At 41.2% G+C, this 25,366-nt stretch overlaps 1 protein-coding gene and 1 long non-coding RNA gene across 4 annotated transcripts in view; one reads left to right on the plus strand and one right to left on the minus strand.

Annotated features, from left to right (window-relative positions):
* ARFGEF3 (ARFGEF family member 3) overlaps positions 1-11,140 on the minus strand; it is an 80,382-nt gene extending 69,242 nt beyond the window's left edge. Inside the window, exons 1-2 of the mRNA XM_079299234.1 lie at positions 10,655-11,140; positions 9,572-9,623 (exon numbers count right to left, since the gene is read on the minus strand). Of these exons, the coding sequence (XP_079155360.1) occupies positions 9,572-9,623; positions 10,655-10,739 (137 nt within the window). The 5' untranslated portion in view covers positions 10,740-11,140. The remainder of the gene's footprint in view (positions 1-9,571; positions 9,624-10,654) is intronic.
* A 242-nt stretch (positions 11,141-11,382) lies between these two features.
* Positions 11,383-24,368, plus strand: LOC306798874. 3 transcript variants are annotated; one of them, XR_013773490.1, is made up of 5 exons: positions 11,383-11,791; positions 19,399-19,490; positions 23,589-23,756; positions 23,859-24,107; positions 24,186-24,368. It is a non-coding gene; the product is annotated as an uncharacterized lncRNA (long non-coding RNA). The 3 variants fall into 3 exon arrangements; XR_013773489.1 differs by having other exon boundaries at positions 23,859-24,368; XR_013773491.1 differs by having other exon boundaries at positions 11,383-11,617; positions 23,859-24,368.
* Positions 24,369-25,366: the final 998 nt, after the last annotated feature.

The following is a 25,366-nucleotide window of genomic DNA, read 5'->3' on the forward strand; positions in this document are numbered from 1 at the left end:
CTGCTGAAAATTACATAGGAGGAGCAAAATTCAGAACCTCAAGGCCTTATCAGCATGCAGTTTGCATTCCACAGAATAATTCACAGCCCCGTCAAAGAACAGATAAGAATTTGATTCACCACTGTTGCCATTTTCTGATACACTGTTTATTAGACAGGATAACAGTCATGGCCAAAGTCTGACATTTTTTAGTCAGAGTAACCAATGACTGAAAATATTTTCTCTGTTTTGGCTGCTTAAAAAGAACAGAGTAGCATAATGTAGTATTATTAGCATCACTTATTCAAGCAGAAGAGTTGGCCCATGATGAGAAAATAATTGGTAGAGATGAATTCTCAGAATTCTGCAAGTACCCACAGCTGCTACCCTTAAGTAAACCAAACAGAAGCAAACACTGCTCTTGCACAAAAAGGAATGATTTAATTTATATAAAACAAATTCTAGTGTTGTATACTTGAACAGATGTACACATAAAAGTAGAAAAATAGAAAAAATAAGTAGAAAAAGCAGTAAAGCTTTTTTCCTATACTAGTTTAGAGAACGTTGATAAAAGATTCCACAAATAAGTTTAGGTGTAATGGAAGTATTTAAAACCTGCAAGGAACATGGAATAAATGCATCATTTTTCAAGTAACAACTCCTCAAGAAGAAGGAAGATTTAAGTTCTTGCTCACGTTCTAGGGAAATGATTAATGCAGAAATATGATAATCTCATTTACAAAGAGAATTACAGTCAAGCTCAGGTTGGAGAGAGGTTTGGAATCCATGGTATATAAATACAGGGCACATTCTCCCACCTCGAAAATGCAGGAAGTCAAACCAGATGATTACAATAGACCCCTCCAGCACTAAAGTTTACACCTCTATGCAAGTACAAGTTTGTCAATAGTATTTAGAGACACAGTAGAGCCATAAGATAAAAGATAAAATCTGAAGCCTTCCAGCTAGAATCCTTCTTTTCAAGAAAAAACAAACCAACAAATAATAATCTTTATGGCACTGTGCCATAAAATAGGCATGATAACTTTGGTGCTACCATGCTACATTAAGAATGAACAAGCACTCAGTGTTGCAATTTATAGATCCTGGAAAAAAAACAGTTGGGAGACTGCTGCCAAACTACATAGACATAAACGCTGGCTTGCATCAACAGGGACAGGATTTTACTCCAGCTACTCACAAGCATAGATACACTTGTGGGCATGTTTCCCATATCACAAGATTTGCCTCATATACTTGCATATATCAGGTGAGCTATGACCTTTACTAATAACTAAAGAAATTGCAGTTTCTGGCTGAAGGTCTTTTCACATTTTTTTTCACCACTTGCATCTTATTTTTTTTTTAAATCTAATTCTTTCCCTTCCTATAGAGCACAAAACTCTTTGCTTTTATCTAGTTACAATGGAAAGGCTTGCTCTCCTCTGAGTTAAGGTTAATGCTCCTTTTCTTTCCATATCCAATTTTCTCACCTCAGCTGCTGATATCAGCTCTCTCTCAGAGTTCCATCCAACTCAAGATTTTATTTTTCCTTCCTCTTTTTTTCATGTATTCCCTCTTCCCTTCCATCCTTTTGCTTTCAAATCCAGACACAAAGTCTTCATCCAACAGTTAAATAAGACTGCCTTTGCAGGGAAATATGAGTTGCTTATCAGAGGATGTTTAATGACACAGGGGAAAAAAAGTGCAGAACAATGCCTAAATGTAATTTCACCCAGTTTGCTAGCTAGAACTTTAATAATTCTTTTTTCAATCTGGAATCTTGAATGAGATCACAATTTAAAACTGCTTGGTATTAAAGAAGTGACATAATGGTATTTATAATCTTTGTTATTTACATCCTTTCTCAGATAAATGAATTTGCCACTACAGAAGCAGCATAGCTCTACTCATGGGAAAGGCAAACGTGAGCAATTTAATCTTCCAGCCAACCCAGTGCAGCCAAGACCACAGAATTCATACAATCGTAATTAAGCAGCTCAGCACAGTCACTCAGCTGGAGAGCACTTCTGAGGTCATTTGCCTCCTTGCTACACAAGCTAGTAACATCTTGATTTTAACAGAAACACAAAGTTCCTAGATAAGAACTTGTTGTCAAGATGAAAACAAAACAGAACAAAAAAAACCCAAAAGCACAAGGCGTACCTTACCTCAAGAGGAGAGGAAGAGAGACAGCAAAAGATTCTACACAGTATTAATGTAAGGTGGTCAAGGCCAAAATAATAATCAGATACTTCCAGCCTCCAAAGCTCTAGTGTAATCTCTCTCTGATACATCTCTCTAGAATACTCAACCCCACAGATATTTGCCCTTTGTGCACAAGGTATCATAGTCACTTATAAGCTCTGCTCTTAAGGAACTTGATGACACATGTAAACCTCACCAGGTCTTAATCATAAAACAATCTGTAGCCTTTAGGTGATTTTGTTGATTATGATTTGAATTAGAGTATGGAGATGAGGTGACAAGCTGGACTTGCTCAGCCTACAATTTTGAAAGCTATTCCATGAAATCTCTCTTCATGGTACGTCTGGAAGTGAAGCTAGAGATTTGTCTAGTGAAAGCATTCTTGTTTTAAATTTTAAGTACAAAATAACAAATCAAGTGCTTTATGAGAGTTAAACTTCCATGGGGAGAAGCTTTACAATGCTGGGAGAAGGCAGAGCTGAGGGAATGGAAAAAGAGACAGAGGGACTATCATACAGACATCCTACAAATTACCTTATTTTCACCATTGCAGCTGTGAGTTACAGAAATCAGAGGAAGAAATGGGAGAATGAAGTATATTTCTGGCTGTTACTAGTTACACTTTGAAGGTCAGTGCTGTAATCTGCAATGCCATTCAACTTTCACAGCAGTTCAGTGCTAAATCTCCACAGACCTAAGGGATGGCTGCTAAAAATATCCCCATGTTTGCAATGCATTACGTAATTTTATACTCACTACACTTCAGCATATTCAGCTTCTTAAGCAAACGAACATTGAAGGAAAGGAAAGGTAGTGAATTTCCTGCAGCTTTGTTACTTTTCATGGAATGTAAATAACGGAAATGTGAGAAAAGACTGTCATTATTCCCACTCACCCCTTCATTTTCAAAACAAAGAAAAGTCATAACTTGCACAGCATCACACAGAGACCAGAGCAGAGTAAAGCACAATTTAGCAGGAAAACAGCCCTCTCAGTTTCAGTGCCACTCCTCTTCCCGCCCCCAACCATATTTCATTCTCTTAACTGACAATTATCAAAAGCCTCATGATGTTCCCATTTTCTTTTCTTCTTCAACCACTGAAAGTGATCAAATGTTTAAAACAAACACACACACACTTCTATCCCATTATCATCCTGAGACCCTTAGGTCAGTATTTCAGTTGCATTTGTTGTTAGAAGTTAGATAAACAGTTAAAGCCCTGGCTGTTCTCATCCTCAGCCCCACACATCTCCTCATCTGCCACTCTACCAGCTCCCATGAAGAAAACTAACTTCAGCCCAGTCAAGACCAGTTCACTGTGGGCTTTTGTCACAAAAGTAGAATGAATTTTAGAAGTCTATAAAAAGACCCAAGGCAGTGGTGATTATTATGGCTCACTAATACAAAGAACATCAGGAAAGGCAGAAAGTTAGCTTCAGAAAGAGCAAGCACTGCTTTTTAAAAAAACACCACTTAAAGCAAAGAAAAAACCCTCACTCAAACTCACAAGTAAGAAGAACAGAAACCATGTGTCTTTTATTCATAACAATGCTAAACTTTGCTCCATACATTCAAGAGCCACAACTCCAGCTAGCAGGTTTTCAAGGACTCCTGAGGCTGACCATACACATCCTTTTCCCTTCCCTCTCCAACATTTCTGTCTTTTGGGGTCCTAGAACAGATGCAAAGTTTTGTTGAGATAAAAATACATGCCCATTAGACAAGAAACAGGGCCACTTACATATCCCAGATTAAACATGCAGATTCATCCAAATACTGTATTAGTGGCACATTGCCTTTCTAAACACTAATTTCCTTCCCTCATCTACTCCTCAACATTTGAAATGAGTATGCAAAATTTTAAATCAAGACCAGTGCATATACATCATCCAAAATACCAAATGGACTACATAAGTGCCCCCAAAAGTCTGGATCCAGGCTGTGAACTGCCAACATGGGAGATGCAGGCACACTGGCATTCGAATCTCTTCTTGCCAGCTGCCTGCCAGGGAACTCATAATTCATTTGCTGAATGGCAGATAGTGACCATGTAATGGTTGAGCAGCATGAGTCACATCCAGCTGTCACATCCAGGAAGAAAGCACAGGAGCACCTAATGCCAGGTGGTTGTGGCAGCAAGAGCAGGAAACAAATTGTTTTTAAAATAGAGAAAGAGTAAAATAGAGAGAGCTGCTAAAACCATCTCCCAGAAAAAACCCTCAGAGGCAACCATTTCTCCCTCCCCACTCCTTACTTCTGTTCAGGGGATTTGCTATGTATGTATCAGCTTTCCTAGCCACTCTCTCCCAGTAGAAAGAAACTAACAGAAAACACGAACAAAATTAAGAGATGGGAGAAGACAAAAAAGATGAAATCACAAGTATTTCTTCACAATAAAGAAGGTAAAGTGCATCCCAAGACTCAAGACTCTGTAAGTGGATGAATTACCTGCAAACTAAGAGGACTAAAAGTCTCTATAGCATTTTTCATTTGTGATGATCACACCACAATTACTGCTTTTATTATCTGTTAATCACATGTAAGGTAAAATGAGTAAGATCACTTTCATCCTCAAATGTCCTGCTCCCCAAATGCCAACAACTATAGAAGAAGTTCACAAACTGCCCTCAAAAGCTAGCACCAACATGATTAGTACTGGAACACAAGGAGGAAGAGACAGAACTGGACATGAGCTGGTTATTAGACAGAACCCTGCTCCTCACTGACTTCTGACTTTCCAACTGTAATCTCCAGAAATACTGATCACTTTTAAAAGGCCAAATATAAGAGGGAATTTAGTGCGTTGACCCTGACTGGATGCCAGGTTCCCACCAAAGCGACTCTTTCACTCCCCTCCACAACTGGACAGGGGAGAAATAATGAAGGGTTCATGGTTTGAGATATGGACAGAGAGGGATCACTCTCCAGATACTGCCACAGGCAAAACTAACTCAGATTAGAGATACTGTTTCGATTTATTATTTCCAAAACCAGAGCAGGATAATGAGAAATAAAATAAGACCTAAACACCTTCCCCCAACTCCTCCCTCCTCCTGCCCAGTGACACAGGGAGGCAGGGAATGTGGGTTATGGTCAGTTCATCACATGTTGCTCCTACCACTGCTTAGGGAAAGGAATCATAGCCTGCTTCAAAGTGAGTCCTCCACAAGGATGCAAGTCCTACCAGGAAACCTGCTCCAACACAGGCCTCCCACAGGCTCACAGCCTCCTCCCAGGCATCCACCTGCTCCAGTGTGGGTCTCTCCCATAGGCTGCAGGTGGATCTCTGCTCCACCATGGATCTCCATGGGCTGCAGGGGCACAGCTGCTTCTCCATGGGCTGCACCACGGGCTGAAGGGGGATCTGTGCTCAGGCACCTGGAACACCACCTCCTTCTCCTTCTTCACTGGCCTTGGTGTCTGCATAGCTGTTCTCACCACACTCTTCTCTAGAAGCAACTACATTTGCCAAACAACCCTTTTTCTTCTTCCTAAACTTTTAATCACAGAGGGGTTGCCATCATTTCTGACTGGCCCAGAGTTGGCTGGGGCACTTCTGTCTTGAAGCCAGCTGGCATTGGCTCTGCTGGACATGGGGAAAACTTCTGGCAGCTTCTCACAGAAGCCACTCCTGCTAACAAAACCTGGCCATGTAAACCCAACTGACATTTCTTCCAAAAAGAAAGCCCCTTCAGAAGTCCCAACCAACCTCTTCTATCCAGCAGAGTCTGTGCTGATAGCAAGCCACTGAGTTTTACATAGCCTATAAGGCATGACTTAATGACATAATGCATTCCAAGAAACTCTGGCAATCCCAAGCTTTTTCAAAGCAGTATGTGACTGGCAACTGCTATCTAGCCTCTTATTTTATTCTCTGATATGTAGATAATCCTCTTGAGTATTAAACTGCTCCAATCAAACATTCTTTTTCAAAGCTCATTTTCTTGTGTCTGTTCAGTTACCTTTTATAGCTCATATTTCAGCCTCTACAATCACAGCAAGCCAAGAAGAGAGCCTCCTTCAGTGTATAGTGCTGGCCTTAGGGGAGAATTTGCCATCCTGAAAATACTGAAGTGAATATAACCCAGCTGAATAGCAAACAACTGTTTGCTGGTGGACAACATTAAGGTCTCTTAAGCTATTTTCTATTTCAATTTACCAATTAAAACACAAGCACATCAATTTCTCTTATCTAATTCATTATTTATAAGTTAGCCACCTAGCCTCCTTAAGCACTTAGTATATATCCAACCTTCACAACTCATGTTCAGAGACAAATATCATCCTACTAGACAGATAACAAGAGACCAGTTACCAACAGGTTATGTGACTATCCCTTCTCAAGATTTCATGGAACATTTACACCAAAGCCTTGAACTGACTTAAGGCCACTTCTACCTGATCCACTTTAATCTTTGTTACTATCTCACACCCTTGCCCATTACTCTGATTCAGTTAAAAGCACTGAATAATCACACACATGTTCCTATCTCAAGGCAGAGCTGACAAGACTCCGTGGGAAACTCTGTATTTGTTGGAGATTTGTATTTCTTTTGGAAGTGAGACATTAAAATAATGCCCCTCACTAGAATCAATATGTAAGGTCATTAACAGGGATTTGAATTCATGAGTCCAATTAACATCAAAGGAAGTTGAACAGCAAAATAGTCTCATCTAGCTCCCTGAAGATATACCCAACTGATCTCTATCAAACTAATTAAAGAATTACATTCCAGCCTGGATGGTCAGTCACTGGGACTCCCTTGGTACAAAAGGTGCCCCCAAACATAGCAGGCATGTCTACTACCAGACAACTGCTGGAAACAGCTCCCATGCAAATGCTACAGCTGAAGCCCCCAGTTAATTACATGGACATCAGGGAACTGTATTGTGGTCTGCCTCATGTTCAGAAACAAAAGTCCAACACAAGATGAAACTATGGATGGGTCAGGAACACGAGAGAACACAGAAGTCATCTACCCCCATACTACAGTGGAGGTAAGTATGCAGGTGATATAATACATGCCAAAACCCCCTTGAACTCAAATTGTCATAGTCTGAGGAAAAGCAGAGATACCTTGTCCTCACAATTTTCACACTAGGACCACAGTTTTACAAAAGACAACTTTACGAAGAGTCTCTACTCATCTAGAACTGGGGTGTCAGAAGCAGAAAATGGCTTTTGGTTTTGTAGGTAAAGAAGGAGTACACAGCTTACACATTCTCATTCTTGTGAGCAGCCCTCATTCTTCAGTTCTAGAAAGAAAAGAACCTAAGTGTGAAGTATAGATTAAGTTCCAACTGGATGAGCAGCCAGTGGCTGATCTGTGTTACAGCAGCTGATACAACCTGCACCTGATGTAAGATGAAAGCAGAAAAGAGGCACGGCCAGGACATCTCCATCCTGTATCCTAGCTGTATTTCTGGTCACAGCCACTGCTCTACTTTCTAGGCTGTGCTTTTCCAGGGCTAGGAAATGAGCCATCACAGTGCTGCTTCTTAGCAAATACCAAGCAAAGAACTTTTGTCCAATTCACATTTGTACAGGCAAACTCCAGCCCAAGACATGGCCCAGTGTGCTGATCTGAAGCTTGGCAAGCAGCTTGTTATCAGAGAGTGAAGTGTAAGTTTAGCAACATCTCCCACACTATCTAATGCTGTGTGGCTGAGCCTTACCAAGGACCCCACAACAAAAGCTTTTGTCCAAATCCTCTTATGTACCTTTCGTTTTCCAAAACACCCAGTAATAACGAGTGCATTGCTACTGACAAGTCTAACATTAAGAGCTTATTTAATCATAGCTACACCTGAAAAGGTATTAGCTTTATTTTAAAAGATTTGGATTTACAGTGGAAAAAACACCCCAACTAAACAAATACATCATTAAGAAAACTGGAGGAAGAAGAGAAAAAGGCCTCTCTGTAAAGAGGTAGCAGGCAAGTGAAAAAGGAAGAAATGTGGTATAGCTAGCTAACTAATTCATAGGAAATGACAATAGCACTTAAAGGCAGAGACCACACAGCATATCAGAGACTGATAAATGGGAAGGTGAAGAGCCAAGTTTTCTCCAGCCACAGTGTCAAGGAAACATAATTCTAATGGAGCTATTGAGAATTAGTCATCCAGCTGTTTCCATCCTGGGCTGAAAATGCATTGTGTCTGGTACTGGTCATGTCAGACCTGTGCTACATCCATCCCCCAACTGATTTGAGGTCTCTTGTGGGCTGCAGCTGACAGGATTTTAGAGTGGCAAAAGAACTACTCTTTCCTTGTTTGATGACTGCTCTGGAATAACAAGCTCTTCAATCCCTAACTTTCCTTGCAAAGCATATATGAAAGGAGCATCAAGGAAAAATAAGATGATAAAAACACCCCCAGGAGAGTAATACTGCAGCAAAAAAAATGTCCCCTCTGTCAGCAGCTCCCAGTGGTTATCTAAAAGGACCACAGGACAGACCAAACATACAGCAACATTCCAACATATTCCTTTATGAACTTGATCACCTCTGACTAAAGTACTTCTGAATAAGAATGGTCCTTGTGCATCTGATAGATTTCAATCAATTTCTTCCATGGATTTGCTGAGGTGGTTTTTGCATGCATGCAACCTTTCAGCATCCATTACATTCTCTAATAAGGCAAGCCTAAGCATTTCACATCTTAGTAGTTAAGCTGTGTGAAAGAACATGCTTCTGTTTTAAACAGTGCACTTGCCAGTTTCTTTTGATGATTCCTAATGGTTCTGTCAGAAAGCACAGTGAATAATTTTGCCTATTTACCTACTCCATAACAATGACAATTTCCAGAGCAAGATTTTAAATAACTAGACAAATGAGAGCCATGCCACCTCTCCCAATTTATATGTGTAAATGGAGGTGGAAAGAAGGAAGAAGGCTCACTCAAGATAATCTAGCATGCTAAAGGAAGAAGTAGGCATAGAATTTTAGTTTCTAGTCAGTGTCCTAGCTACATGATGATATAACTTTTCAGTTTCTAGAATATTTATTTTCAGTAACAAATCCTGATTTAGATTTAAAAGAACACAAGCACACTTAGAAGAACTAAGAAGCATCATTGCTTACACAGAAAGATGGAATTTAGCAGGGAAACTCTTTAGACCATGAGCAAATCCTCCTTTCTAACCTATGCCACCTCTATACATACTCATGCCCATTTTAGCACATTTCCTTACATTTCACTAAGGGCCAAAGGACAAGGGCTCATCAGAAAACTACCTACTACTACCAGCCTAGATATGTACATCTACAAACTCCAAAAATCACATAGCTGTGGCCCACTCCTCTATCTCACTTTTAATTCAAAATTTGTTTCAATTTTCCAAATACTCACAAGCTCTATAGAACTCAAGTTCAATGTTCTTACCTCAGCTGATACGGAGGTATCTTGATAGCAGCATCAGGAGAATCCAAGGTTTCTGTATAATCAGAGGAAACAACAGGGCTTTTAAAACAAACTTCTGAGTTCAACCACAGTTAATACACTTGGCTACAGTCTCCAAGCCAATGATCCTAAAACTTACACCTGACAGAACAATAACCACTGCTGATCTGAGCTGCCAAAACTTTTAATAAATCTGTCAGGACATTGCATGATCAATGAGAAGGCATCAAATACCACCTTTTCCCTTTCACTTATCACCCCTTCGGCAGCACATCCACTGAAACTGGGACAGCACAGAAGATACTCGCATGGCTGCTGTGCAAGACTAACACCCAGTTAATGAAGCATCCATGCAACATCAAACTGAAAGGCCAGTAATGAGACAGCAACAGGTCTGATCTACCACAGAATGTTGCACCTATGTATGAATGAAAAACAAAAATTCAAAGCATTTTTGGAAGTATGTTATGCTGATTTAAGTTAAAGGTCTTGATGATCAGTGTTCTCGGCTGTTAGTGTCAAAAACATTTCAAGCCACAAACAATCTCTGAAAATGGGTGGATACTGAAATGTACCTAAGCTTGTACTCCCTTGAAAGTGAACTCGTTATACTGATCATCATATTGCAAGGATAAAAGAGCTCATGTAATCCAATAAAACAAAACTTCTAGTTTTTAAAAAAGATTACCTAACCTAAGCCAGCGTAAAATCTGTATTGCATGGATTTTTTATGACTATTTAAGTGAGGGAGGGGGCCTTTAAAGGAAAATACAGCACCTCTGAAACATACACGGAAACTGACAGGTGCCGATGGCCGAGTGTGCCTCGCAAGAGCCGCGCAGCAGACGCGGGCGGCGGGGAGGCGGGGGCGCGGGTGCTCTGCGGGACCGGCAGCAGGTGCCGCGGCCCCTTCCAGCGGCGCGGAGCTCCCGGGCATTTTAAACGGCTCGGGTGCTCCGCTGAGCTCAGCGGCGGGCGCGGAACAAGTTTGTTGAGGTGTCCCTGCCCCCTCCGTTACAAAACCTCTCCATTCCATCCTGCCCCGCTCCGCTCGGCGCCCCTTACCGATGGCCCAGGTGCAGCTCTCCTTGATGGCCCTGTGCTTGCTCCCCGACGCCTCCTTCTGCAGCTTTCGCAGGATTTCTTCCATCTTGCCTCCCCCGGGATTCTCGCCTAGCCGCGGGGGAAGCGGAGAGGCGGCGAGGAAGAGGAGGAGGAGGAGGGCAGAGCGGTGCCGGGGCTGTCCCCGCCGCGGCAGTGCCTACGCGGGAGCGGAGCGCGGCACCCCGCTGCCGCCCCGCTGCCGCTGATGAATCACGCCGAGCTCCATGGCGGGGACACGTCAGTTGTTGCCGCTGCGGAGTCCCTCCTCCTCCTCCTCCTCCTCCGCTCCCACCGCGGGCAGGCCCCGCTGGCGCAGCGGGGCTGGGGCGGGCCTGGCCCTGCCCGCGGCGGCGCAGGGACCCCCTTCCCGGCGCTGGGGCTGGCGGAGCAGAGCGGGGCCGGCGCCGGCGGAGCCGGAGCCTGCGGCGGCAGCGGCCCCGCGGGAGGCGGGCGGGCGGGTCGCCATGGCGACCGGCGGGCGGGGGGCGCCGGCAGCCCGGCCTGCCCGCCCCGGGCGGCGGGAGGCGGCGCTGGGTGTGCGCTCGGGCCCCGCGGCTGCGGCCGGGCCGCTGCTGCTGTCGCTGGGGGCAGCCCGGGCCCGCGGGGCTGGTTCCCGTGCCCGGCGCTCCGCTCCGCTCCCGGCGGCGCTGCCGCAGCGCAGTCCCGCTCCCGCACCGGGCCGCGCGCTGGGCATTCCCTAAACCGGTGGGGTCCGATAAGGGGCTGTGAGATCTGTGCCTTTCTCCTTAGCTGGCAGGTGCCGAAGGTCACGGCTTCAGCTACCTGTCCGTGCCTTCACAGGCACGCACACAGTAATGTCCCCACCACAGCAGCCTCCAGGAGAGAGCAGCCACTCCACTAGCTCAGACCTTCCTCCTCGCACCCGGGACGCTTCCTGCCCCCCAAAACCTCCTGCCTTCTTCGGTCTGCTGTTTCCCTGCCTTATCTCTAGTTTATACGCTACTTGCCCTTTTGTGGCTGCATCGCTTAATTGAGTGTTACAACATCCTCATCTTCTTGCGGAATCTCTCTTAAAAGAGACAAGAAGACAAGCAGACAATGAAAAGGAAAAGACAGCAGATAAGAAAGGCATTTCAGGTAGCAGCTGGCAGTATTAGCGGTTATGTCTCCTACTGCTAATTGGAAGAGTACCAATAGTGAATTACCAGGCAGGATATTGGCACCTGGTGAATCAGCCATAGCATTTCCCATAGGATACTGGGCTTTCAAAGGGCTGTCCCTTGTCCAAATACTTACAAGGGCTCATCCTGTGTTCAGGCGTATAATGAATGCATAATCCATAGCTGCCTTTTGAGGCCAGAATGTAAAAGTCTTGTCAGAAAAGAAAAGGATTTAGAATAATGTCAGAAAGGTCTAGAGGTTCATAGATTATTGCTGGAGGTGAAGAGGTGTAGCCTATTGCTACAATACTAAGAATTTAAAAAACCAATCAAACAAACAAAAAGCCCAACAGCAACTAACCAACAAACAACACCAACAACAAACCCTAATGAAAAACCCCATCCTTTCACAGAAATATTTTTTTTCAGGCCATAAACCAACATCTAAGAAACTGAAAATAGTTTCCCAAAGTTTCTTATCTCTGACTGTGCTCTGCCACCTCCCTTGGAATGAAAAATTTGGTGATAGTGGCTGGGATTGCCAGGGCACTATCGTGCTATTAGTCAAGGCTCAAGTTGAAGTGATGATGAATTGTTTTCCACCCATGTGCATCCTCTTGTATTCTGTGTTGTACTTTGGGAAAACGAGCATGAGGATCAGTTTCTGTTTTTCCGAGACTTTGTTTTTGTTTTTCCTGGGGGAGAAACATCAAAAAGAACTCTGATGGTGATTTAGGTATTTTTAATGTAGAAATTACATATCAGAGTTCATTTAGACCTCTGGAACACTAAAAAAATAAATTTGTATCTATAAGTAGTAAATAATTAATTGCTCATTTATATGAAACCACTGATGAAACAGAATTAATTTTTAATTTCAGATTATTTCTAGCTATATGCACCATGAACTTACTGGTTAATTTCTCTGTAGTCTCTACGGGAAGGCCTTTGCAGCTGGCATCTTCAGCAGAGCTACAGTGTTTTTCCTAGGTACTCGATGTCACCGAACCAAGATTTGTATTCATTTGTGTTTCACTTGCTGTCCAACGTGTTCAAGCAAAATGTATTCTGTGCTGCTAAACACTTTATCTCAGTAGTAATGTCATCAGCTTGTGATAAAGCAAAGGTCATGTTCAGGTTCCTTAGAGCATCTTGAGGCCTGCCAGTAAGATTATGCAGAAGGAGAAACAAGTAAGCCATGATGACTCCTCCCGAGCGGGTATGTCAGAACACCATGAGTCAGCTTGCTGAAACTTTTCAATTGAGGCTCTCCATTTCCATATGAACAGGAGTGCATCAGTCCTTGACTGTCTATCACATAAATACACAGTAGCCACGTCCTGCTGGAAGTCACTCCAAGAATAAGCTTTGCTTCAGGAGGAGGTCATATTTAATTGTGTGCTCTGGATGCTGTTTCAAGGAAAGTGTCCTAAAATGTCACAATATCTGGAAGTCCAGCTACAGAGTAGGGATGAAAGTGATGACGGCTCCTCTCTTCTGCTGTGAAGAGAAAATTAAGCTTTCTGTGGTCATCCTTACAGCTCATAAATGTTCCTTTCTTTGTCCTACAAAGCAGCCTTCTACAGCAGTAGAGGCTACCTAGGAGTCTGTGCTCTCAATCCCCCTCACAGCTGAAGCCTGCTCCAACTGGAAGTCAGAAGGCTCCTAAGCAGATCTGGTATGTGCACGATGCAGTGGTCATATATCACCGAGATGCAGTGGCAGATGTGCAGTGTGCTTTTGTGCCTCTTACCTGGCAGTGCCAGTACTGATCTTTTGCATTAAGTGAATACTGATTATATCCCAGGATGCATTCACAGCTCTGAGCATAGCCAAGGAGTGTGTAAGAACTACTCAAGAAACCTGGAGTAATAGAACTGTGTTAGTTCTATTCTCTGTCCAGGCTAGTAAGCTTTGCTTGACTTCAAAGATCTCCATGCTACTATGTCTCTGTGCCTTCTATAGCCAAGGAAGGCAATGTGGTCCTATTCTAAATCTGTTCTGGTAGCATAAGCCATACTGTCCATGCACACACCTGCCCTGTAATTCTAGTCTTTGGGGACATAAGGAAGAATTAAAAGGTACAGTGGGAAAGTGTGAGACAAAGGCATGTTAGACTGCAAGATAATCACATCTGTTTTCACATATTAGTCATTATCACTTGTATTACCTGTACTTTGGCCATTTTAGCAATATTCTTGGTCATGATCTCATTGTATACTGCAGATGCTGGAAAGTGTGGACCAAAGAAATGGGCTGTGTCTCTGAGAACTTGTTACAAATTTAAATTACAAAATGCTAAGAAATTCCTTTTAATGACAGGAAAACCACTTGGTTCCATGGTTCAAAAATTATGCCTAGCCAGATTTATTCTGTTAAGAACAGTTGAAATAGATGTAAAATCTTCAGATCCATGCCAGGATAGAAACATGAGAGAAGACTTTCTGACTTCATTGAAGATATATTTTCTTCAAAGACAGACAAAAAACAAAAATCACCATAACTATCTTCAATTTACCATAAGCTTTTCATCCCTGTAGAGTTGCCAAGGCAGTTGAAGAAGGCATCAGGAACACAGAACAGTTATTCTGGGCCACATCAAGGTCGTTTTTACCCAGTGGTTATATTTGTGACAGAAGTTAGTTGGACATTCTTAAAGAAAGGGCAGAAAAAATACAGTGCCCTTCACTATGCTAAACTCTCCCAGTTTCTGTTAAATTGCAGACTGGGCACTTCCTGAGACAGTGGTTTTATCTTCATAAATAATGCCTGACAGATTTTTCTTCTGGGAATGTACTGAATTCCTTTTGAAACATTTTTATGCTTTTGACCTGCACAACCACTTTCTGGCAGTGAATTCCACAACCAAGTTGTGTGCAAACAAAAGAAAATTCTTTTTTGACCAGCTTTATCTTCTTTTTGCTTAGGTCTTTGAAGCTACCTACCTTTTGTGCCTTGAGAAGCACTGCATAAGCATCCCGTATTTTCTCCTCATCATTCATGATTCTTTATGCATTGAACAGGTTCTCCCTCAGCTGTTTTTATTCCAGTCGACAGTGAACTATTCTATTTAATTTTTCTCCTTAAATGATCTTTGGCCATTCTGACTTCACTTCTCTGTACTAATTCTACTTCTTTTCTACCCTGAAATACAAAAGTTCTGTGAAGAAGAGTGAGTACATGGGAAAAGGCGGTGTGAAGATTTGAACTATAAAAGCTCTCATTTACATCAGACTCCACTGAAAAGGCTTCAAGAGGCAAGAAAATTACAAGTAACTGTGGAGTTAACCTTAATATCTCAAGACTTTCAAGTCAGCCAGAAAACGAAACTTCAGAGTGCTCCTTGTGTCCCACTTTTCTCCCCTAATCCGTAGAAAGAAAGCTTAAAAGTGCAGTCCATTCAAAAGCTGAATGCAAAAGAATTGTATCATCTGGCCATCATATATTTGGAATATGTAAAATGGACAAACCCAAACTCTCTGAAGCTGTCTCTGAAAAGTGACCGAGCTGGTAACTTGTCACGTAGCTGTATGAAATGTAGGTCACTGAAAGTTACAAATGCATTATGCATATTTGTGTCCATAACCTGCTTTGAAATCTGTTGTGGCCTTTCCTCATAATGAGGAAACAAGGACATCATCACATCTGCAGCTGTCAGAGGCTTGTGTTAGAAAGTCAAGAAAGGTCAGCAAGGTCTAACTGAATACATCTCTATTGGCCAGGAAATGGATTGTGATTTGCACTGCCTGTTTAGTGTTAAGCATATAGATACATCAGTTGAAGTACTAGAAATTCTCCTAGAAAAGCTAGATATTATACAAGTTTTAAACCTGCTGTGCTCTTTTTGAAATAGATAAATAGATTTTCTTGCCAGTATTATAAATTTTAAGGTAGGACCATTCCCTGACAAATCCCTGAATTTGGTAAATATGGTGGAAAGTAAAGAGAAACACAAGGTTAAATAGATGTTTAATAGTGTTAATATGTAGGTTCTGTTCTGCCACAGATAGATCAATCTGAAATTAATTCCCTGGTTTCAGAGCAATGCTCTCCAGTTTACAATGCAATAGTGGCAAAATTCAATTCAGACCCTTCTTTTTATGCAGTCATATAATACCCAATATAAACACATGAAAAAAATCTCCTTTTCCGTGCTGCTCCCAAACACTCTGAGACATAGTTTAACTCTGTTAGTCAATGGTTCTTATTTTTCCCAGCTTTAAAGACCAACATAAAATATTTTAAAATAAAATGTTCTGAATTAAGAGATACTTAACTTCAGATCATAGTTTAGTTCCTATTTATTATGCCTTTTCCTCATAATGATAAGTGGGAACTTCTTTCAAGGGAAGTAAGTCCCAGTTTCCAAAAGCTCTTCCAAAGGGTGTAAGGATCTCTTACACCTCATTTGCTCTTATCCCTGCAGACACTAGTTTTCATCTCAAAAGTATCACAGAATCATGGAATCAATTAGGTTGGAAAAGATTAACAATTGCTTAGACATCTCCCTCTGTCATCTGACTGGGCACAGGACAGGTTTTCTGTATTTGACACTTAAATTGCATATTAGCAGTAATACAGGCATATTGGCCTGTAAGTGGACCTGTGGTATAGTCACACACTGGGAAGATTTCTTGGAATGTTTTTCAAGAGACCAGTTTTCTATGAACTGACTGATGAACTTGTATGTTGAGTGATGTCCTTTTATATTTCACTATTAGTATTAATCAACATGAAATCAATGCTCAGATTGTTATTGGCATGTACTTTCTAGAGATATAATCAGAGGGAGTAGAGCATTCAGCTTCCACCTTGCTGGTAGTAGACAGTAATTGCCTCTAAGTCATGATCTGAAAATCCAATGCTAAGTGATATTGAACCACACAAAAGCTCTTATTGCAGCAATAATCACAAGCACCCAGCCCAGCCTTGTGGACCTGAGGGAGAGTACCACTACCCACATGTGTAATTTTTGAAAACTTCTCTTGCATTAAATGAAAAATACAGTGTTTCCCAGCATGTATTTTGAAAAAGTTATTTCAAGGTATGGTATTCCAGAGTTGTGTTTTTACATTTCAGTAGTTTCCAGACAAAATATATTCAGTCTATAAATGAAAGATCTTGGGGGAAAACAGATCTACTAGCCAAGGCTACAGGTTCATCTGGTTTCTTGTAGTCAAACTGGACTGCTTGCTATCTTCAGTGTACTATAGGGCAAGCAGGAGAAAAAAGAAAAAGAAAGATTAAATTTTCTTTGAGATTATTAAAATTATGGTCCTTTAAAGAACAAAGACTATTTTTAGGGATAAAACACAAGTGGATTTTGATGGTTTGAGCTTAAATATGCCTACCAGTACTCTTGCTTTCTGTATACTGTAAGTCTCACTGATTTCATTAGTACATGATTAGTCCTGTGCAACTCTTTTCCCTCATGTTTTATTGAAACAGTTTCTACCAGCAGAACTGTGTGATTTTGGGTCTTGCTGATATGAAGAGAGAGCAGCTTTTCTACCATAGCCCTTTACTTTTGCAATGTGGTCTCTCACATTTCATCTGTAAGAACTGATAAAACTTAAACTGATAAAACCTTACTGAACAGTGTAAGCTGATCTGCTGAAATTTGTATACATTTGGACAAGTTTTTGACATGCAGCAAAAAGCATAACACAGATAGATAAGCCAATCTTACATTTTGTTTTAATTCTTCATGACAACAAAGAGGGACATCATCTCAAATAAAGGTTATTGGATTGTATTAAGATTGGCAAAATATTATCTGCTGTCTTTTGTCTAGAAATGATGAAACTAACCTGATTGAAATGCAAAGCAATCACCCCTGCCCCTATCCAGATGGAAGATTTCAGCCCTAGTTAGTATTTGATAAAGTGAGTGAGAATGAGATTGTGCTGTGGCAGTTGCCAGGTAACCTTGAGGTAGTGCCACCTATAATGTCAGCCAACTTTATAAATGACATATGTATTACAGATACAATATTGATTTATGTAGTTACATGTAATTAGTAATGAGAAAATTGTTCATTTCATTTATTGTGCCTTTTTTGATATTTGTGGAAGTTGAAAACCTTATTTTTTAAATACCAAGGGTCTACTTTGAATAATTTCTTCATTTGGGAACAAATTAACCCAATTGTTTCCCAGGCCAAGGGTAAGCTGATCTTTGTGGTGCAGAAGAACAGAGCACCATTGACCCATTAATGAACGCTGATGTAAATATCTGAATAAGAGGATTTAGTCATGTTGCTTTAGCCGTGATTTATAAGTATATGAAATAAAAATAATTTTTTAAAAATTTAATGCTGAAGTTCCATTTGTTTGCTTTCAGCCTTATGCAAGATATTTTAAGCTAATTTACTGTTACTGGCCATGAAATAAAGACACATCTTCCTACTAGGACTATACTAGGTAGTTCTGAAGGGAAAACCTTCAGAACTGGAAGCAAATCTTGTAGCTACCATAACCCTTCCCAATACACAAGTTAACATACCTCACATATTCCATGCAGCTGTTGGATGCTTCAGAGTTTGTACATATACTCAACTTTATGAGGAGGGCAGCTGCAATTCCTGTATTCTTTTCCTTCCTTGCTTGCTTCTTAAAGGCTGTTCCTGTAAATTGCAGTTAGCCACTATAGTATTTACAAGGCTGTGAGCACACCTCATTATATCTTACTGCCTGAGATACCAATGATATAAAAAGTTATTAAGGACACTATATAAAACTCACATAATTTCATATAAATACATTTGAAAAATCTAGTGGAGTCAGGTCTGTTTTAAGAAAATTCCAGCTCAGCAGAAAACTTACTGTGTTGTGTGTGAATTGTTTTCCTTGTGATTTGTGTCGGAAACATGAGCAAGAACATCTTCATTGCAAGCTGCATTGTTGGTGGAGCATATACAGGCAGTTAAATCACTTTTATCTCCTTAATGTTCTTGTGATTTGTTCTTTTCGTTTGGTTGGTGTGGGATTTTTGCATTTACAATTGGTGGCAGAGCAGATGGCAAAGGTTTGGTGTAATATGTCCATAAAATAAGCAAAGCTGTCAGTGAACTTTGTCTCCAGCAGGCCTATTCCACTTTGAGAAGGATTTTTCTTCCACTGAAATCAACCTCAAAAATATGATTTTAAGAAGAAACAAGTAGCTCTACTAGGAGCAAAAATTAACAGTTCTGAGATTCTCTCTAAGTTCATTGTAGAACTTCTCCTTTAGGGGTGAAAGGCAATTACTTTGGGATTCTCTCCTCCACATGGCAGTGATTCTCAGTGAAACTAGTAGAAATTCTTCAGTTTTGCTGTTTTTCTTTTCTGTCATTAAAAGGTGTTTTGAGGAAGTAGGGAGTGGCAGGAAGCTGGCAAAATCATAGAGACATCAGTCCTGCATGGGTTCCTGACATGATTGAGCAAGTCACATGATTAAGTGCAGTCTCAAGTTCTCTTCAAATTAAAAAAAAAAAAAAAAAAGCAACACCATAGATTTTTGCACCCATTGGATTTGAGATAATTCCTAAATACCTTCTGAAGCGGTAACTTCAGAAGTTATTTCTGCTGTTATTTCTGCTGCCAGGTGTTCCTGGTGTGTGCCAACCCAGACAACCTTGCACAGATAGGCAGCAAAGACAGGATCTACCCAAAACAATATTTGAATGGGAAACACAGGTAAAACAAACTTTAATGTTGCTTATTTCTTAGCTAAAGAAATTATGAAATAGCCTGTTTAAAAGATTTGCCAAAGGCCACACACCAGGTCAGAGGAAGAGCTGTGAGCAGCAAACTTCTGAGCCACAGAATGCACAGTTTAGTGCATTCACCATGCTCAGTGCATTCATAACAGTTCATCCTTCCTTTCCAGAGGACTACCATGTAGCAGCATACTATTCAAAGCTGCTGACAAGTCTGACTAGCTGTTTTTCTAACAAATGAAGGAGTGGCAGTTGGCAAAAGGTGAAAATAGCACGGGGCAGCAAAGACTGTAACCGCCTATGCCATACACGGTATTGTACATTTTATCTTTAAATGCTTCCTTAGAGAAGCACAAACAAGAATACAAAGGAAGTGGAAATCTGACACCTGCTTATAATTTATAATACTCATTATATTTTTGGGACAGCCATCCTTGGCAAGGTACATTATTTTATTTATAGGCAGGAGCTGCTCATGATTTGCATGGTAATGCGTTCACATCTGCAAAGCCTATAAATTAGCCTCCAGCTCATTACAGCAATGCCATTGTCCTACTTGCCAGTATGTAATCTGATCCCAAATGTTTCTGATGTCCACAAAATAAAACAAGCCTCAGGGAAGAGCTTCACTGTTGCAATATTAGCACACCAAAAAAACTTCCTCCCCCACAAAAAAAAAAAAAAAAAAAAAAAAAAAAAAAAAAAAAAAAAAAAAAAAAAAAAAAAAAAAAAAAAGAAGCACAAAATTACTGGATGGGAGGAAACTGCTAAATATCTCAAAAATATGATCCCCAAAGCCTAACACTCAAGAAAAGAGAAAGCTGTTGCCATGTTTTAAGGTGCTTATACCAGTTCAGCCAAAAGAATGAATTTATTGCATTTTTTTAAAGCATTCCAAATAAAAGCATCTTTGTAGAAGATTAAGTAATTTACTTGGCTGTGCATCCTGATTTTATCCAAATGTGTCATACTTGAGCACTTGTATTATTATTACTATTTCAAGTCTGGCTGTGCACAGCTATCTGAAACAAATTCTGATGTCCTTTATTTTGGTGAACCTTATAAAGACAGTTCCTACTCCAAGTAGTCAAGAGTTTACAATTATGTCAAGATTTTGTCCCTTCATTAAGCCAGCAAAAAGATGAAATGTAACATACACAAAACAGGTTCATAGAGCACGTATTCCCTCCCATCCAGGTATGCAGATGCCTCCTATATTAATTCACTTTGTTAAAGGTCACTAGATGTTAAAAGATTGCTGGTACCCCAAGTTCAGCTTCTGAAACATCTCAGCCTCAGCTTTACTGTGGTGGGTATGAAGAAGAGGGCTCTCCACCAAACTTGGATAGATGCTGGTTTACTCTTGTAACTTTCATCTGGCACAGGAACACAAAACATCCTTAAAAAAAAGAAAACTGAAACCCTTACAATCACAATCCCTACCTACATCATTGGAATGGTCTTTAACAGGGTGATAAAGCTCTCAGCAAGCTCTCACCCTCTGCCCCAACTTGCTTCTGTGTTACTCTACTGCTTACTTCCTCTGGCTTTCTCATCTCCTCCTTCCAACCTCTCCACCTACTCTTCCTTCACTGCAGAGTCCTCAAAAACCTCTCTTCTTTGCTGGCCTACTCTTACTGGTAAATTACTGCAAATGACAAAAAGGCCTGAAATAAGAGAGCTTCAACTGAAGCTTTGGAGTGGGAGAGGACAAGGTACAAGTCATTGCACAAGTGTGATCTTGGATTCAGGATCCTGGTGTGCCTGCATGCAGGATGTGTACCAGTATATTACATTTCTTTATTGAGTTCTGGTTGATAATAATGGTTATTTATTTATTTATTTATTTATTTATTTATTTATTTACTGCAGCTCTCCTGTTTGTCTCAGTAGGTAGGAGAGCAGCAGAAAAACAGGGCTCTGCATGAGTCATAACCCAGAAAAAGCTCTGCTGAGAATACAGCTCATACTCTTCTGCAGTGTAGCTCAGGTGATAAGCATCAGTGTTGCTGTTCTCTCCATGTTGTCAGTCTCATATTACCATGAATGATAATATTCATTGTGGTATAGTCTAATATTCACTGTGATGTACTCAAATGGAGTTGTAGGGACAGATAGTTAGGAATGTCTCCATTTCATTTTCTTCTTTTCCATACTATCTTGAGAAAAAGGAAATGCTGCACAAGGCAAAAGAAATACTTGTTTAGAACAAACATAGAAATGTAAAAATAAAAGGTGTTACTTCTAAATCTAAGATTTTTGACCTCACTTCTGCTGAACTTTTGATCTTGCAGAGTATTGCACAAGGCTGTGGGTCCAGAGAGAATTTATACATCTCTGCTGCATATCCCACTGTGTGAGTGGTCAGTGCCCATGTAGGAGCCACAGCCTTGTCACCCCTGCAACTGGCAGCTAGCTGGCAGGTCTTTCTTTTAAATATAGGACTGTCCTAGTGAGCTCTGTGGGACCTTCCCAGCAAAGAGCTGGGCACAGGCTGAAGGAACAAGAAGGCCTGGTGTTCTTCCTGAAATCTGCAGTTCCAGACAGGTTTAAAGGCAGCCTTACTCCTGACAGTGGGAGTCAGGCTGCTCAGTGCTGAGTCTGGAATGTACTTCTCACAAAGGATCTCTAGAGTGGTTGCTGCTGGATGTGGACACATCCAGGGTGCTCTGAATGTGCCAAGCTGGGGATGGCAGCAAGCCCTGATCTGGGTACCTCTGCTACTCACATCTGCCACCCAGAAACTGAAGACCATTTGGGGCTGCTGAAGTGCCAGCCACATGCAGCCCTGCATGTCCCACAGAGAGCAAGTAAGCTCTGGGTGTCCTTGGAGCTGCCCTTTGAGGCTGAATTTCTGCACTGGTCCTTCATTTCACATGCTGGCCTCCTCCTGGCATTCATCAGACTGTACAAACAGAAAGAGATTCCAGTATTTGGGTAGTTTATCAATGCTTCCCATGTTTAAAGTGCTTCTGTTCCTAGGAGAATGGAGTACAGGATACACTGGGTATTGCTGTTTAGATACCACACTAAAAAGTAGTGTCTATGGCTGCACAGAGCTGATTTCTGTCCCATTTCTAATGACATTCACTATTTAAACATGGCATAATCTCCTTTACAATAGTATGTGTGGGGAAAAAATAATTTTGTTCACCTGCAATAAAGACTCCTTTTATTTTTCTCTGCCTATTGTGCTTTAAACTTTTACTAAACCTGTATTTTGTACCTAGTGTCTTCATGCTTTGTACTACTGATATCCAAGGAATTATTTATTCACAAACAGTAGCAAAAAGCATGCAAAGACTAGGAACAGGCATGCTGTAAAGAGAGTTTAAAAACATACATTTTCCTCTGTGTGTATTTAGCAGTTTCCATCTTTGCCATATGTTCTTTTCCTCATCATTTTGCCTTTTAGATTGTTCTTTAACACTTGCCTGTTTTCTTGCTTCTACAACAGAAGGGGAATTGATCTTTCATTTGTTCCACAAATATTCCTTATTGTCCCAGGTTTTATTACCCCATCTGTTATTGAGTGATCAATTAAAGTCTCTTGTGGTCTCACTTTTGCAACTGATCACACTATACCACAGACTATATTTCAATGTAATTGCTATCTATTGTATGATGTGTAAACGAGAGAGAGAGGAGCAAAAAGAGGAGGGTATTTTTCCCCTGCCTGCCATTCCTCTCTTTCTGTGTAAGCACATTATCTTCAGTGCTTGCTTTTATCAATGACAACATTTAAACTAAATCCCTCATCTCCACTCCTTTGTACATGGATCCAGTGCTTATACCTCAGTGTTTGGTACTGCAAAGCACAAAAGTACATACAAAAAAAGCTCGCCAACACTTGAGGGAAACAGGTAGATACTGTCACGTTTCATGAGCTAAAACATTTCCCTGCAGCCCTCCCCAAAACAGAAACTTCTCCCCCCCAAGCAGTTCTCTCTCTCCCGCCCTGTTCTCTCTCTTCTGTCTCCCATTTCTTTCTTACTGCTCTCAATACTTACTCTTGGTCATGTATGTGTTAACTCTGTGTGTAGTTGTAAAATTACTTCTTCTCCCATATTTTTAGGCAACATCATGTTCTGCACAATCCTGCACAATTTCATCTTCCTGCACTCAACTCTGTCTGTCACAGCAAGGAGTTCAAGAAATAGATGCTTTTAAAATTAGAGGTACAGCATGATTTCTGCAAGGGGAAGCTAAACCCCACAAATGTGATCAAACTGGTGTGAAGAAGGTGAGTTTTCTGCAGCAGGATAAATAGGAATTCCTGTCCAGCACAATGGGAGAGAAAACTCTGAATTATAACTATTTAAACTGTCGCTTTTCTTAATAATAGAACAAAGTGGGTCATTGCCAGGGAGAAACACAGAAGCAGCTCTTGGTGGAACAAGGCTTGGGAGAGATTGCGTCAGAAGCAGCACCCCTGAAAATAATGACTCAAAGTATTGACGTTCATGCATGCTGTGTTAATCCAGCAGCATATCCACATGTCCTGCTAATTTAAAGCTGTGATCCCTCATCTGAGTGTACACTTGAAGACCAGACTGTCTCTCAGAAATCAGACCTCAGTGAACTGAGCTATTGAGTGAGTCATTTATAAAAGCTAAACAGAGATTTTAATGTGGAGCAATCAAATGTACTCTGTCTTCTTCTGGATGTGCAGGTGATGATTACGTGTATCCCAAAAGCTGCTGATGTCACTCCTGGGAACCAAGATGCTGTTTCATAAGAGCTAACTGTGCTGAGGCTGGAAAGCACAAAAACAGTGATTCTACAATGCTGTGTGGGCAGCTCTGAGTGGCTTTTACATGGAAGGATGAATGGAGACAAGAAATACAGATTGGTGCAAGCAAAAACTGTCTATCTGTCACACCAGTTTTTCAATGAGATTTTTGGAATAAAGAACTCTTGGAAATATTGAGTTAAATACACGTATATATACATATATACATACATATATATATACATATACATATAAACATAAATGTAAAATCTGAGTGCTAAAAATGGACAGCAGTACAGGAGCTTCTATCTCCCAAAATGAACTCAAACCCATGGATGGAAGGCAGTGCTACACTCCCACTGGAAGGCATACAGGGGCCAGGCTCTGCCTTGCACACACCTGTGGTGCAGGGTGTCTGGGTGGAAACCAACTCTATGGCCTGGGTGACCCTCCATTAAGACCCTCCATTGGTAAGACAATCAGACACTTTTCTCCAGTCTAAAACATCTGAGTGAGAGGAATTCCACTTTAGGTCCTTGGCCTGCAGTTTCAGGGGACATAAGCACCTAAATTCCAGAGAGTCATAGAATCATTTAGGTTGGAAAAGAGGTGTATGAACATTAAGTCCAGCCGTTAATCCAGCACTGCCAAATCCACCAATAAACCATTTCCCCAAGTGCCATATCTACATTTCTTTTAAATACTTCCAGGGTTGGTGACTCAACCACTTTCCTGGGCATTGTGTTCTAATGATTGACAACCCTTTCCATGAAGAATTTTTTCCTAATATCCAATCTAAACCTTCTTGATGCAACTTAAGGGCTTTTCCTCTTGTCTGGTCACTTCATACCTGGGAGAAGAGGCTGACCCCCACCTGGCTACACTCTTCTTACAGGAACTTGTGAAAAGCAATAAGGTCATCCCTGAGTCTCCCTTTCTCCAGACTAAACAATCCCAGCTCCCTCAGCTGCCCCTCATATGACTTGTGCTCCAGACCCTTCACCAACCTCATTGCCCTTCTCTGAACTCGCTCCAGCAGTTCAGTGTCCTTCTTGTAATGAGGGGCCCAGAACTCAACACAGGATTTGAGGTGTGGCCTCCCCAGTGCCAAGTACAAGGGG

The sequence above is a fragment of the Erithacus rubecula genome (assembly GCF_903797595.1).
Source record: "Erithacus rubecula genome assembly, chromosome: 2".
NCBI classification, from domain to species: Eukaryota; Metazoa; Chordata; class Aves; order Passeriformes; family Muscicapidae; genus Erithacus; species Erithacus rubecula.